The sequence below is a fragment of the Phyllobates terribilis genome, unplaced genomic scaffold, assembly GCF_046119375.1.
Source record: "Phyllobates terribilis strain yellow unplaced genomic scaffold, ASM4611937v1 Scaffold_7__3_contigs__length_470593459, whole genome shotgun sequence".
Lineage (NCBI taxonomy): Eukaryota > Metazoa > Chordata > Amphibia > Anura > Dendrobatidae > Phyllobates > Phyllobates terribilis.
This window is the reverse complement of record NW_027362767.1, coordinates 147,441,388-147,458,074: the sequence shown is the minus strand read 5'-3', so window position 1 is coordinate 147,458,074 and position 16,687 is coordinate 147,441,388. Positions and strand designations below refer to the sequence as shown.

General features: G+C 42.2%; 1 protein-coding gene across 1 annotated transcript; it reads right to left on the bottom strand.

The window, feature by feature from the left end:
• Nucleotides 1–3,972: 3,972 nt before the first annotated feature.
• BOLA1 (bolA family member 1) lies at nt 3,973–5,866 on the bottom strand. The gene is made up of 2 exons (XM_073637631.1): nt 5,753–5,866; nt 3,973–4,533 (listed from the first exon to the last, which is right to left on the bottom strand). The coding sequence occupies exon 2, from the start codon at nt 4,528–4,530 to the stop codon at nt 4,096–4,098; it is 435 nt and encodes a 144-aa protein (XP_073493732.1). The 5' UTR covers nt 4,531–4,533; nt 5,753–5,866; the 3' UTR covers nt 3,973–4,095.
• Between the last annotated feature and the right edge of the window lie 10,821 nt (nt 5,867–16,687).

The following is a 16,687-nucleotide window of genomic DNA, read 5'->3' as shown; positions in this document are numbered from 1 at the left end:
CACAGAGGGATCTATTGTATAGAGCCATTACACACAGAGGGATCTATTATATAGAGTCATTACACACAGAGGGATCTATTATATAGAGTCATTACACACAGAGGGATCTATTATATAGAGTCATTACACACAGAGGGATCTATTATATAGAGTCATTACACACAGAGTGATCTATTATATAGAGTCATTACACACAGAGGGATCTATTATATAGAGTCATTACACACAGAGTGATCTATTATATAGAGTCATTACACACAGAGTGATCTATTATATAGAGTCATTACACACAGAGGGATCTATTATATAGAGTCATTACACACAGAGGGATCTATTATATAGAGTCATTACACACAGAGGGATCTATTATATAGAGTCATTACACACAGAGGGATCTATTATATAGAGTCATTACACACAGAGTGATCTATTTCACGTGTTTATTTCTGTTAATGTTGATGATTATGGCTTACAGCCAATGAAAACACAAAAGTCATTATCTCAGTAAATTAGAATACTTTATAACAACAGCTTGAAAAATGTTTTTAAAATCTGAAATGTTGTCCTCCTGAAATGTCTGTTCAGTAAATGCCCTCAATACTTGGTCGGGCTCCTTTTGCATCAATTACTGCATCAATGCGGCAATGTGGCATGGAGGCGATCAGCCTGTGGCTGCTGAGGGGTTATGGAAGCCCAGGTGGCTTTGATAGCAGCCTTCAGCCCGTCTGCATTGTTGGGTCTGGTGTCTCTCATCTTCCTCTTGACAATACCCCATAGATTCTCTATAATAGATTCTCTATGGGGTTAAGGTCAGGCGAGTTTGCTGCCAATCAAGCACAGTGATACTGTTGTGTGTAAACCAGGTATTGGTACTTTTGGCAGTGTGGACAGGGGCCAAGTCCTGCTGGAGAATGACATTTCCATCTCCACAAAGCTTGTCGGCAGAGGGAAGCATGAAGTGCTCTAACATTTCCTGGTAGACGGCTGCACTGACTTTGGTCTTGATAAAACACAGTGGACCTACACCAGCAGATGACATGGCTCCCCAAACCATCACTGATTGTGGACACTTCACACTAGACCTCAAGCAGCTTGGATTGTGGCCTCTCCACTCTTCCTCCAGACTCTGGGACATTGTGGAGTGTGTCAATGACTGCCTTCTGGACATCTGTCAAGTCAGCAGTCTTCCCCATGATTGTGGAGCCTACTGAAACAGACTAAGGCTATGTGCTCACGATGCAGAAATGCTGCAGATTTTTCCTGAGCGTTTCTGCATCTCCCTGGCAGAAAAAAAGCATGCGGATTTTACATGCGTTTTTTCTGCAAGGTAGAAGCTTTCGTGAAGCGTTCTTCACATGCATTTCTGCATGTGGGTTGACAAGCAATTTTAGCATCACTAGGAAAAGTGCTTGACAACTTGGTCACACTATATAAATCCATGCAGCCGGCATGGATTTATATAGTGTGACTAAGTTACGATGCTGCAAATGCAGCATCAATAGTAAAAAAAAAAAAAAAAAAGAATACAAATGGTGAAAAAACAAACAAAAAAAACCACATACTCACCTTCCGATGGCCCCCGGCCTCCTTCTCCAGTGTCTTCGGCGACTCGCCGTGGTGTAAAAGGACCTTCCATGACGTCATTTAGTCATGTGACAGGTCACGCGACCGCCGACGTCAGCGGTCGGGTGACCTGTCACATGACTAAATGACGAAGAGCCAGCAGCGCCGCCGGGAGCAGACAGGGGGCCATCAGGAAGCAAGTATATGTTTTTTATTTTAATTATTTTTTTAACTACAGGTACTATGGTACCCGGGTCTGGAGCAGAGTCTCCTCTTCTCCAGACCCGGGTACCATCCATGCATTGGATCGCATAATATTCGCATGTGTATGTGTAGTCATGTGGATGTCAGGCGGTCCAATGCAAGTCAATGGCGGCTAAAACGCCGCAATTCCGCAAAATTAATGGACATGCTGCGAAATTTTCCGCAATGATGATCCACAGCGGAAATTTCCGCAGCATGTGCACAGCACATACGGATTATCATTGGGGAACATGGAAGACCTTCTACCAAGCGTTTTTTTAAGCGTTTCCGCGGCGGAAAAGATGCTGCGGAAACACTGAAAAAAACGCATAGTGGGCACACAGCCTAAGGGACCTTTTTAAATGCTTAGGAAGCCTTTGCAGGTGTTTTTTGTTAATTATTTTAATTTACTGAGATAATGACTTTTGCGTTTTCCTCGGCTGTAAGCCATAATCATCAACATTAACAGAAATAAACACGTGAAATAGATCCCTCTGTGTGTAATGACTCTATATAATAGATCCCTCTGTGTGTAATGACTCTATATAATAGATCCCTCTGTGTGTAATGACTCTATATAATAGATCCCTCTGTGTGTAATGACTCTATATAATAGATCCCTCTGTGTGTAATGACTCTATATAATAGATCCCTCTGTGTGTAATGACTCTATATAATAGATCCCTCTGTGTGTAATGACTCTATATAATAGATCCCTCTGTGTGTAATGACTCTATATAATAGATCCCTCTGTGTGTAATGACTCTATATAATAGATCCCTCTGTGTGTAATGACTCTATATAATAGATCCCTCTGTGTGTAATGACTCTATATAATAGATCCCTCTGTGTGTAATGACTCTATATAATAGATCCCTCTGTGTGTAATGACTCTATATAATAGATCCCTCTGTGTGTAATGACTATATAATAGATCCCTCTGTGTGTAATGACTCTATATAATAGATCCCTCTGTGTGTAATGACTCTATATAATAGATCCCTCTGTGTGTAATGACTCTATATAATAGATCCCTCTGTGTGTAATGACTCTATATAATAGATCCCTCTGTGTGTAATGACTCTATATAATAGATCCCTCTGTGTGTAATGACTCTATATAATAGATCCCTCTGTGTGTAATGACTCTATATAATAGATCCCTCTGTGTGTAATGACTCTATATAATAGATCCCTCTGTGTGTAATGACTCTATATAATAGATCCCTCTGTGTGTAATGACTCTATATAATAGATCCCTCTGTGTGTAATGACTCTATATAATAGATCCCTCTGTGTGTAATGACTATATAATAGATCCCTCTGTGTGTAATGACTCTATATAATAGATCCCTCTGTGTGTAATGACTCTATATAATAGATCCCTCTGTGTGTAATGACTCTATATAATAGATCCCTCTGTGTGTAATGACTCTATATAATAGATCCCTCTGTGTGTAATGACTCTATATAATAGATCCCTCTGTGTGTAATGACTCTATATAATAGATCCCTCTGTGTGTAATGACTCTATATAATAGATCCCTCTGTGTGTAATGACTCTATATAATAGATCCCTCTGTGTGTAATGACTCTATATAATAGATCCCTCTGTGTGTAATGACTCTATATAATAGATCCCTCTGTGTGTAATGACTCTATATAATATAGGAGTTTCACATTTTGTATTGAAGAACTGAAATAAATTAACTCTTTGATGATATTGTAATTTAGTGAGATGCACCTGTAAGTCCCAGCACGATGAGCACACTGAATATGTGCTTTCTATTCTGGGTAATAGATGAGGGTCCCTAATCTGGGGGCTCTGTGTAATAACTAATAGTTTGCTTAAATATAACTTTTCTAAGCCAGACAATCCCTTTAAATAGTGAAAACATTAAAAAATATAATTTTTTAAACCCTTTTACTCCCATCATGTTTCAAGACAGCGCAAATATTCCCTTTACCTTCGGAGGGTTTTGTGCTCATTGGTGCCCCCCGTGAGTCAGTAGACATGATATGTTTGGTGGCTTTCACAATTATCAACTAATTACAGTCTAAACATCTTATAATATCAGCTGAATGACTATTATTCCGCCCCCTGTATTTGCCACCTGACCAATAATAGTAATAAAACTTTTTTCATTATAGCATTGTTTTAAGTTTTTAATTTATTCATTTTTGCGAACTATCTACACGTAATACTGAATATTCGGATGTACAATATAATATTAAGAAAAACCACACGAGGTTCCTTTGTCTTCAGAGATCATATTTTCCTCCTTTGGGTCTACACCTGCGTGCTCAGCTTTTTGCCCATCTGGGGATCATGCTTTGAGCCCCCCATACATCCAGGGCTTTTACCAACAGTGGGGTTTTCCGCCCATTGTTGCGGGGTCTTGGCCTGGATGGACAAAGCATGAACGGGTCCGGCTAACTCTTCTTTCAGCAAATCATTGACAAGTCTGTGGCGCTGAATGAGAGGCTTCCCGCTGAACACCTCGGATACCACCACCACTTTAAAGTGGGTTTCTGACCCGGGGGGCACAGCATGCATATAACTCTCATTGTGCACCTCTAGGTGGCAGGGTTCCAGGTTCTGGCTCAGTTTCGTCCTGATTGACGTCTCCACAGGTTTTTCCATGTTTCGCGATCCTGAATATCTTGATGTCACTGAAGCTGAAGGGAAACGTGTGCAAGACCGGAGAAACCGTGCCGGGAGCATCAGCTGAAACCGAGGAGAGGGGGTTTACATACAGATAAAAAGAAAAGGGACAACAGAGATACGCGGCAAATCATAAGATCATACAGCAGGGGGGCTCCTATGGTGGGGGGCTCCTACGGCGGGGAGGCAATATGGAGTGGGGCTCCTACGGTGGGGGGGGGGCTGCAACAGGGCTTCTACTGCGGGGGGGCTGCTACGGCGGGGGGGGTAATATGGAGTGAGGCTCCTACAGCAGGGGGGCAGCTCCGGGCTCCTACGGCGGAGGGGCTGCTATGGGCTCCTACGGCGGGGGGCAGCTACGGGGCTCCTACGGCGGGGGGCAGCTACGGGGCTCCTACGGCGGGGGGCAGCTACGGGGCTCCTACGGCGGGGGGCAGCTACGGGGCTCCTACGGCGGGGGGCAGCTACGGGGCTCCTACGGCGGGGGGCAGCTACGGGGCTCCTACGGCGGGGGGCAGCTATGGGGCTCCTACGGCGGGGGGCAGCTACGGGGCTCCTACGGCGGGGGGCAGCTACGGGGCTCCTACGGCGGGGGGGTAATATGGAGTGAGGCTCCTACAGCAGGGGGGCTGCTCCGGGCTCCTACGGCGGGGGGCAGCTACGGGGCTCCTACGGCGGGGGGGTAATATGGAGTGGGGCTCCTACGGCGGAGGGGCTGCTACGGGCTCCTACGGCGGGGGGGTAATATGGAGTGAGGCTCCTACAGCAGGGGGGCAGCTACGGGGCTCCTACGGCGGGGGGGTAATATGGAGTGGGGCTCCTACGGCAGGGGGGCTGCTCCGGGCTCCTACGGCGGGGGGCAGCTACGGGGCTCCTATGGCAGAGGATTGCTATGGGGCTCCTGTTAGGGAAGGGGCGCTATAGGGGAACTTACAGCATTGGACACTAGAGTCCTACAATAAGGGATGCTGAAGAGGACTTCTAATGCAGAAACATTAATGGGGTCTCCCTCGTCAGATTGCACTAAATCAATATAATTAAAGGGGGTTCGTGCAGCAAATTGTACTAATTGGGTTTGTCAAAATAATTAAAGGGGGCTCCTAGAGCAGATGAACCAAATGTGTAAGTAATGGTGGCTCCTTGACAAAGGAATACAGGGGTCTCGGCCAGTAGAGACACAACACAAACAGCTGCGATACTGAGAGCTGCGGCAACACATTACACTGCACACTCCAGCCAACCAGGGGTTAATGCAGCGCCCACCCATGCAGCCCCCACTTACTGCTCACAACACACTGCAGCCAGCAGCCTCCTCGCAGCCATCACCAGGAAACAGCATTGCATGATGGGAAATGTAGTTGAACTTCTGCAGCAAGAACCACAACTCCCATAATGCACCTGGTTATAAGGGGGATGTTTCGGATATCGCTCTTCCCTTTGGTATGACACAAAGAAATCCCCCACAGTGACATATAGTTCCCCAAACAGTGAAGATGTGATGCAAGATGATGTAAGGGAGCAACTGTGCTGAATTCTGGAATTGTTTTTCACAGATTCTCTGATTTAGCAGTTCCTATGTATGACCACCAGATGGCAGGAGCTGCCATTCCTCAGCTTGACCAGCAGATGGCAGGCGCTGCCATTCCTCAGCTTGACCAGCAGATGGCAGGAGCTGCCATTCCTCAGCTTGACCAGCAGATGGCAGGAGCTGCCATTCCTCAGCTTGACCAGCAGATGGCAGGAGCTGCCATTCCTCAGCTTGACCAGCAGATGGCAGGCGCTGCCATTCCTCAGTTTGACCAGCAGATGGCAGGCGCGCCTCGCACATGAGCAGTGATTCCCCTGCAGTGAGCTGTGCAATGCTCTGCGCTCATCGTGGGGAGATATTATACATTTCTCTGCAGGTTTATTAGATTTTTCCTCTTTAGCATTAGAATTAAAATTGAATTATTAATCTAAAGGGGAACTTTGCATCGTATAGAAGAGCGCAAGGACGCATCACTTATCTATGGTCACCATGTATGGTCACCAGGGTGCGGAGCAGATCCTGGACCACCGATAAGGACAATGTCAGAATAACACAAACGTCCTGGGGTGATATTTCTATAGTTAAAGCAGAACTCATATAATAGATATATAGATAGATATTTACCGTAGTAGATCGGATCCATAGAGCGCTGGTGACGGCTCAGTGATGTGGGTCCCTTGTGATCGGGGGATCAGTTTCCTCGCTGTTCCCGTCACTGTCAGATATGAGGAATCTGTGGCGGACGCTGATTATCTGTATTGATATTTAGACACATTTTCTATATTTTTCCTTTTTTAGAAACCGCCGGAGAGAATGTACCGCTTGCCGTGCAGTTTATAAATAGGGATTTCCGTATCTATGAGGCCGATAGACGGAGTCTGTACAAATAGACATTTCTGAGCTTTTTGAGGACGTTCTGCTGCTAGAAATATCATCAATATCATTGAAGATGACAAAAAACCCCTGAAGAATGGATAGCCTCCAATAACAGAAAGAATGTTCATATATCCTACATGAATAGTACGGAGAAGAAAACCCATAAAAACCAAAGGGATGGAAGGAAATGATTCATATTTATTAACAAATTGCAAATTATGTACAAAATACGATCAAATAGTGGAAATCAGTGGAAAGTACGACTAAAACAATATCAGAGATGGAACAAAACCCTGAACAAGAGACAACCGACCCCAGCACCCGAAAATCCCACAGATAGTTACTGAATGTGACAGTCCAAAGTAGCTGCCAACGCCTGTAGGAACCTATATAGGGGCCATGGACACATAAATAGTCTATGCTGGGAGAATACATGCGCTGTAAATACTTGTATGTAAGGACTAGTATATCAAGGGCTATGCAGTTATATAGATGGCAAGGCCAATGAGAAATACCCAAAATCTATATCTAAACTGCATGGTCAGTGCAACCAAATGGTTAATATCTGCCGCCAAGATGACACAGTGGCCATATAGTAATCCTTAAAACGTTGCCCCAACCCAATATCATGGGGAGGGAGAGGGATAGTGCTACCAAACAATTGTGTGTGCACCTGAGATGGCGCAAAAGTCAGTTAGCCATCCTACTAATGCATAGAAAAAAACACCCATGGTCTGGTGTAGGCAAGGAAATGTCACGGGTGTGTCAGAAGTGACAGACAGTCGCCCTGCAGTTGGTTGCAGGAGATCTCTTCGTTTGGCATTACAGACACCTTCTTAGAGACACCTTCTCTAGGACCCAGTGGCTACCTTCCTCTGGCTAATTAACACCTTGGCCTGGTTGTATAAATACCTGCTGTCTGCTAGAGGGAGGTGGCGGCGATACTCACATTACCCCTTGTGAAGGCACGGAACAAGGACATTACTACTTCATCTCTGGAATTATGAGGATGGGTGTTCATCTCTTTGAAGTTGACTAAAGCTAAGCTATCTTCCCTTGTTTGTTCCCCCTTGTTGTCTTTAGTTGTCAGTGAGGATCGACTAGGGCTCATTCCCTCCCTTCCCTAGCCAGGACCTAACACTAGGGAAAGACAGGGTGAGGTTCCTGTGCAGTGATTGGTGAAGAACCAATATAGGGACGTTAGTGGAGACAGGGTGATATTAGATCAGCCTAGGAGGTCTCCACTTCCCCCTTTCCCTAGTGTCTGGGCTCCCTTCCCCTCTTCCCTTTCCTTCAATTCCAAAAGAAAAGTAGACTCGATTAACGCTTGATAGTCTGGAGTTGGATAAACAAGGGGTGCATTTGTTGCCAACCTGAAGTTCCCGGTTTGTCCTGACAGCAGAAGTGGTGCTGGAGAGCAAAACCGAGAACATTTCTGTGTTTGTTGACTGTGGAGCCGGGGTCAGCATGCTTGATGCTGAGTTTGTGAAGACTCATGGTCTTGCTTGCTGTACTTTAGCTAAACCTATTTCCATCTTCACCTTCGATTTGGCGCCACTTGCACAGAAAGCATTTACTCAGATTGTACATAATGTAAAACTGAGGGTGGGGTCAGTTCATTGTGAAATAATCACTTGCTATGTCCTTGACAATCTTCTCACACCTATTGTTTTGGGTATTCCTTGGCTTGTTAAACATAATCTGTTGGTGGATTGGCAAACCGGGGAGATTATTAAATGGGGAGATTACTGCCATGAGAACTGTTTAGATATTTCCCTTGCTACTGTCTCTATGGAAATATTATCTGCATTTCTGTCTGGTTTTGAGGACGTTTTTTCTGAGAGGGGGGTGTCAGGATTTGCCTCCTCATCAAGCCTATGACTGTCATATTAACCTGACCCCCAGAGCTAAACTACCGAAGTCCAGACTGTATAATCTTTCTGGCCCTGAGAGACAAGCCATGAAGGATTTCATTGCGGAAAGTCTGGAGAAGGGACACATCAGACCCTCATTTTCGCCCGTGGTGGCAGGGTTCTTCTTTGTGAAGAAAAAAGATGGCGGTCTGCGTCCCTGTTTCGATTTCCGTGAATTAAATCAAATTACCATCCGTGATCCATACCCTCTCCCTCTGATTCCTGATTTGTTCAACCAGGTTGTAGGAGCTAAGGTATTCTCCAAGTTGGAATTAAGGGGAGCCTACAACCTGGTTAGAATCAGAGAAGGGGACGAATGGAAAACAGCGTTCAATACTCCGGAAGGACATTTTGAGAGTCTGGTTATGCCTTTTGGTTTGACCAATGCACCTGCGGTATTCCAGCATTTCATAAATTATATTTTCCATCATTTGGTGGGGAGCTTTGTGGTGGTCTATCTGGACGATATTTTGGTTTATTCACCTGATTTTGAGACATATCGGGGGCATGTTAAACAGGTGCTCCAGATATTAAGGGATAACAAACTTTATGCCAAACTGGAAAAATAAGTTTTCACTGTTCAGGAGGTGCAGTTTTTGGGGTACTTGTGATCTTCATGTTTTCGGATGGATCCGGAGAAGATCCGTGCAGTCTTTGATTGGGACCGTCCCGAGAACCTGAAGGCTCTACGTTTTCTGGGCTTTACTAATTTTTACAGGAAATTCATCCAAAATTACTCTGTTGTAGTGAAACCCCTTACTGACATGACTAAGAAGGGGTCTGATTTTTCCAAATGGTCGGATGCCTCCCTCCAGGCTTTTTCTTCCTTAAAGAATCATTTTGCCACTGCACCTATACTCAGTCAATCCGATGTTTCCCAACCCTTTATTGTGGATGTTGAGGTCGGGGCTGTGTTTTCTCAGGGTCCGTCTCCTGGTAAATGGCATCCATGTGACTTCTTTTCTAAAAAAAAAATTCGGCTCAGAGAAATTATGACGTGGGTAATAGTGAACTTTTGGTGATCAAATTGGCGTTCGAGGAATGGCGACATTGGTTGGAGGGGGCTGTCCATCCTATTACTGTTATTACTGACCATAAGAACCTGTCATATCTCCAGTCAGCTAAACGTCTCAACCCTAGGCAAGCCAGATGGTCTCTGTTTTTTACTAGGTTCAATTTTGTTGTCACTTTTCGTCCAGTGATCAAAAATGTCAAGGCTGAAGCGTTGTCCCGGAGCTTCCCTGGTGGTGGTGACCGTGAGAACCCTGCCCCGATATTACAGAAAGGGGTAGTCATTTCGGCACTGTATCCTGAACTGGAGGGTGAGGTGTTGGAGGCTCAGGTAGACGTCGCTGCCTCTTACCATTCAGGAAAGTTATTTGTACCATCTAATCTGCGCCGCAAAGTAATTAAGGAACATCATAACTCTGTGCTTGCTGGTCATCCAGGTAGTAAGGCAACCGCGGACCTCCTCTCTCGTCGTTTTTGGTGGCCGGGGTTGCATCGGGATGTGATTGAACATGTATCTGCCTGTAGTATTTGCTCGCATTCTAAGGTTTCGCATACCCATTTGTCTGGTACTCTTCTTCCGCTACCTATCCCTAGTAGGCCACTGACACACTTGTCCATGGATTTTATTACTGACCTACCGGATTCTGCAGGAAAAACGGTGGTTTTGGTAGTTGTAGATAGGTTCAGTAAAATGGTTCACTTCGTTGCATTACCTGCACTTCCAAATGCCAAGACTCTTGCTCAGGTGTTCATAAATGAGATCGTGAAGCTTCACGGGGTTCCCTCCGATGTGGTGTGAGATCAGTGGACCCAGTTTGTTTCCAAGTTCTGGAAGGCATTCTGTTCTCGACTGGGGGTGCAGCTGTCCTTTTCCTCTGCCTTCCACCCTCACTCGAATGGACAGACCGAGCGTGTCAATCAGAATTTGGAGATATACCTCAGGTGTTTCGTCTCCGAAAATCAGGAGGATTGGGTATCCTACTTACCGTTGCCAGAATTTGCCATTGATAATCATCGTCAAGAATCCAGTGGCAGGTCACCGTTCTTCGGTGCATAGGGTTATCACCCATAGTTTGGTACCTTTAGTGGGGGAGGAGCTTCAGGAGTTCCTGAGGAGGAACGGTTTGCCTCGTCGCTCTCCTCGGTATGGCAGGGTGTTCTGAGTAATTTAAAGATCATGGGAGACAGGTACAAACGTATGGCTGACAGAAAACGCTTGCCAGGTCCGGACCTGAATGTGAATGACTTTGTGTGGTTGTCTACCAGGAATATAAGATTGGAAGTTCCTTCTTGGAAGCTGGGACCTAGTTTTATTGGTCCCTATAAAATAACCTCCGTCATTAACCCAGCAGCATTTCGTCTTAAACTTCCTCAGGCCCTTGAGGTCCACAACATGTTCCACAGGTCCTTACTCAAGAAGTATGTGGAACCTCTTGAGCCCTCATATCTACCACTACCCCCAGTAATGGTTGATGGTAATCTGGAGTTCCAGATTTTGAGGATTGTAGATGCTCATCTCCAACGTCGTTCTCTGCAATACTTGGTGCACTGGAAGGGTTATAGTCCAGAGGAGAGGATGTGGGTTTCAGCATCAGAGGTGAACGCTCCCTGGTTGGTTCGTTCATTCCACACCTCTTATCCTGAGAAACCCGGTCCTCAGTGTCCGGAGGCCACTCATAGAGGAGGGGGTACTGCTATAGGTGTGTCAGAAGTGACAGACAGTCGCCCTGCAGTTGGTTGCAGGAGATCTCTACATTTGGCATTACAGACACCTTCTTAGAGGCTGTCTCTCTAGGACCCAGCGGCTACCTTCCTCTGGCTAATTAACACCCTGGCATGTGTGTATAAATACCTGCTGTCTGCTAGAGGGAGGTGCCGGTGATACTCACATTACTCCTTGTGAAGGCACGGAGCAAGTGCATTACTTCTTCCTCTCTGGAGCTATGAGGACAGGTGTTCATCTTTTTGAAGTCGACTAAAGCTAAGCTTTAATCTTCCCTTGTTTGTTCCCCCTTGTTGTCTTTAGTTGTCAGTGGGGATTGACTAGCGCTAATCCCCCTCCCTTCCCTAGCCAGGACCTAATGCCAGGGAAAGACAGGGCGAGGTTCGCGTGCGGCGATTGGTGAAAAACCAATATAGGTATGTTAGTGGAGACAAGGTGATATTAGATCAGCCTAGGAGGTCTCCACTTCCCCTTTTCCCTAGTGTCTGGGCTCCCTTTCCCGCTTCCCTTTGTGTTACACTAAGTCTTTCCCACACCTTGCATGACAGCAAATTAACCTTGCCTGTTAATCAATAAAGACATATGCTGATAGCTATATTACCTTGAGACATGGTACACTGGCGTGAGAGACACTGGAGGGGATGTGAGAGCACCTCAACGTGCGTTTCACTAGCGTGGCTTCATCAGGAAGCGTGGCTTGAGGTTAAGAGGTGGGTACTATTATACTGATAGTGGTTAATGAGCTGGCAAATCGGCGCGCTACCCGGAATGTTGCTCCGCCCTAGTGACGGGGCGGGCCGAAGTGCACTGTGCGTGATGGGAGGGAGGATGTGCATCATCTCCTTCATCACCACAGCAAGACAACGCCACTAGCGTGAAGCAGCGCATATGTGGGGCGCGTCTGTGCTGTAGCAAAGCAGGAAGGTCAAAACGGGGCAAATTAAGCAGTAAATAGTCAAAGCATGTTGTCCCAACAATAGTTGTCCAAGTCTCAATCAGATTGGCAGCAAGGTCCAGGCTTCACGCATGCAATTTTAGGGTAAGCGAGCTGGTGTCTATGGATAAGAGAAACATAAAAATCAGAGAAATACAAGTCAATAAAAACACACGAAAAATATACCCACTAGTTAAAAAAGTGCAAGGAAAATTATTAAAGACTTGAACGGGTTTCCTTTTGCAGAAGTTTCTGCTTCAAATCACCACCTCTAATACCAGTAAAGTGCGGTCAATACCCCGAATCACAAAGCCTCTGGGGTTACATCTATGATCCTCACAAAAATGTTTGGCTATAGTTTTTAAAAGATGAGGGTCTAAACATGTAGCCGCATTTTTGATGTCTCTGATGTGTTCTTGGATGTGAATTTTGAGGGGTCTAGTGGTCATGCCTACATAGACAAGTCCACATGGGCAGCTGTGGTGATAAATGACCGCCTCTGTCTCTCAGGTGATGTGACGCGCTATTGTAAAAATGTTGTCATTTTTAGAGTTGAAAAAATCTGATGTCTTAAGAATGTATTTGCAAACAGCAGCCCCACGGGGGTCTCACTCCCAAATAGATGGCGACTGCTAGGAGCTACGTAGTGGCTCCTAGATAACATGTCCCCGAGTGTCTGTGATCTCCACCAGGTCACCAGAGGTTGTCTGGTCTGCTGGTGTTGGAGATCTTTGTCGGTGAGGAGGATCGGCCAATGCTTAGAGAGGATCTTCTTCATCCCATACCAATTTGCAGTGAATGTGGAGATAAATCTAGGTGTCGGATCGAATATAAACGTCACATTTTTTAGGCATTTTTTGGTATTAGATAACAAGGTTTGCCTATCAGTGTTCTTTGCTCTTACAAAGACCCTTTTGATGTCATCACTGCTGTAGCCCCTCTGAGTGAGAGATCGCTAGCCTGTTTAAAGAAGATTTTATCAGTAGATAGATACATAGATAATAGATAGATGATAGATAATAGATAATAGATAGATGATAGATAGATAATAGATAGATGATAGATAATAGATAGATAATAGATAGATAATAGATAAATAGATAATCGATAGATAATTGATAGAAAAAGATAGATAGATGAAAGATAGATGATAGATAATAGATAGATGATAGATAATAAATAGATAATAGATAGATAATAGATAGATAATAGATAGATGATAGATAATAAATAGATAATAGATAGATAATAGATAGATGATAGATAGATAATAGATAGATGATAGATAGAGAATAGATAGATAGATAGATAATAGATAGATGATAGATAGATGATAGATAATAGATAGATATATAGATAGATAGATGATAGATAATAGATAGATAATAGATAAATAGATAATCGATAGATAATTGATAGATAAAGATAGATAGATGATAGATAGATGATAGATAATAGATAGATGATAGATAATAGATAGATGATAGATAGATGATAGATAGATGATAGATAATAGATAGATGATAGATAGATGATAGATGATAGATAGATGATAGATAATAGATAGATGATAGATAGATGATAGATAATAGATAGATGATAGATAGATAGATAATAGATAGATGATAGATAATAGATAGATGATAGATAGATGATATATAGATAGATAATAGATAGATGATAGATAATAGATAGATGATAGATAATAGATAGATGATAGATAGATGATAGATAATAGATAGATAATAGATAGATGATAGATAGATGATAGATAATAGATAGATAATAGATAGATAATAGATAGATGATAGATAGATAATAAATAGATAATAGATAGATAATAGATAGATAATAGATAGATGATAGATAATAAATAGATAATAGATAGATAATAGATAGATGATAGATAGATAATAGATAGATGATAGATAGAGAATAGATAGATAGATAGATAATAGATAGATGATAGATAGATGATAGATAATAGATAGATATATAGATAGATAGATGATAGATAATAGATAGATAATAGATAAATAGATAATCGATAGATAATTGATAGATAAAGATAGATAGATGATAGATAGATGATAGATAATAGATAGATGATAGATAATAGATAGATGATAGATAGATGATAGATAGATGATAGATAATAGATAGATGATAGATAGATGATAGATGATAGATAGATGATAGATAATAGATAGATGATAGATAGATGATAGATAATAGATAGATGATAGATAGATAGATAATAGATAGATGATAGATAATAGATAGATGATAGATAGATGATATATAGATAGATAATAGATAGATGATAGATAATAGATAGATGATAGATAATAGATAGATGATAGATAGATGATAGATAATAGATAGATAATAGATAGATGATAGATAGATGATAGATAATAGATAGATGATTGATAAATAGATGATAGATAATAGATAGATAATAGATTTTATATATATATATATATATATATATATACATATATATGATAATAGATATTTACCGGAGTAGATCGGATCCATAGATCGCTGGTGACGGCTCAGTGATGTGGGTCCCTTGTGATCGGGGGATCAGATTCCTCGCTGTTCCCGTCACTGTTTTTACAGTCAGATATGAGGAATCTGTGGCGGACGCTGATTATCTGTATTGATATTTAGTCACATTTTCTATATTTTTCCTTTTTTAGACACCGCCGGAGAGAATGTACCGCTTGCCGTGCAGTTTATAAATAGGGATTTCCGTATCTATGAGGCCGATAGACGGAGTCTGTACAAATAGACATTTCTGAGCTTTTTGAGGACGTTCTGCTGCTAGAAATATCATCAATATCATTGAAGATGACGTTCATGTGACACGATGATGTGTCCGTCACGTATGGAGACATTCAGCCTTTATCACACCTCTCTCCTCCCATCAATTAAACAATATAAATATGGCGCTCTGGAGATCAAAGTCCTCTTTTTCTCTGAAGAGGCAATTTGCACATAAAATAAAAATAGATTGAAAAATATTTGTAATATTCCCTATATTTAGAGGCCGTTCCATAAAGCAAGTGATCAATCTTTAGGACAGAAAATACTTTTATACACCCTTTATCTTCTGGTCACGATCTATGACCAGTAAATGAAATGTGCCCACCTATAAATGAATCACCGATCAAAAAAAAAAATGGAGAATTTTTTGTTGAATTTCGATTCAAAGGACGAACCAAAGGACAGTCCCATCCAAACCAGATCACAACTTACATCTTTCATTTCTTAGGGGAAAAAAAGATGAAAAGAAACAGCTAAAATGTTAGTTTAAGAAAAACTTTAATTTTGTTTTTAAATTAAAAGAAGTAATACAATATGTATGGGGTTTATTTAGTTTTTTTTAATGTTTGAACAAATTTTTGGAAATTCTCAGTGAACGTCCAGATGAATAGAAAAATGTGGGTTTGGGAAGTCCAGAAACCTCCAACTCATTGCGAATAACAAGTACCATCACACATTGTGGTCATTTATGTCCAGCTGTCTTGAAAAATTTTTCAAGTGGAAACAGTTTCAGCAGACGTGACTTTATTGGATGGTATATAGATGTTCTTCATTCTTGATGAATTGTTTGAAGAGTTTTCGAAAACTTTTGGAATTATTTTCCCTTGAGGACGGTGCCTCGTTCAGACCGGATTCTATCTTGATCAGGCACTTTCTATTTTTTCCACCAGTAGTTTTTTAAAAAAAAGTGGAAAAATGCTCCAAAAAACTCTACATACAACAATAAAGAGGATTCACATTGAAATGAATGGGTAGAGTTTTTCAAGTGTTTTTTTAAGGCAATTTTTGTTGTGGGTGTGGGAGGGTTAGCAGATCGGCTGCAAAAACTACTGGACATAACCTTTACTTGTCATAGTGTATAAAACGATTATTATGTTTTTTGTACAGAACTTTTGGAATTTTTTCCTTCTTTCCCATGAAGCATATTTTGAAGATTTTTTTTCCCTTTGCAGTCTTTATATTGGATAGTGACTTTATGGAGCATTTTCCATCAGGATCCTCTTAAAAAAAATGACATACAATTTGTTTTTTTTTCCCACCAGTTGTTTTTCAAAAGTGGAAAGAAAATGCTCAAAAACTCAGCAAAGTGGATTAACATGAAAATGCATAGGAATACGTTTATTTTAATTTGCTTTTGATGCAATTTTTGTGTTTTTTTTTACTACAAAAAAATCTCAAAA

Coding starts and splice junctions, on each gene's coding strand:
- BOLA1 (XM_073637631.1), bottom strand. CDS start 4,530: ATGCTCCCGGCACGGTTTCTCCGGTCTTGCACACGTTTCCCTTCAGCT.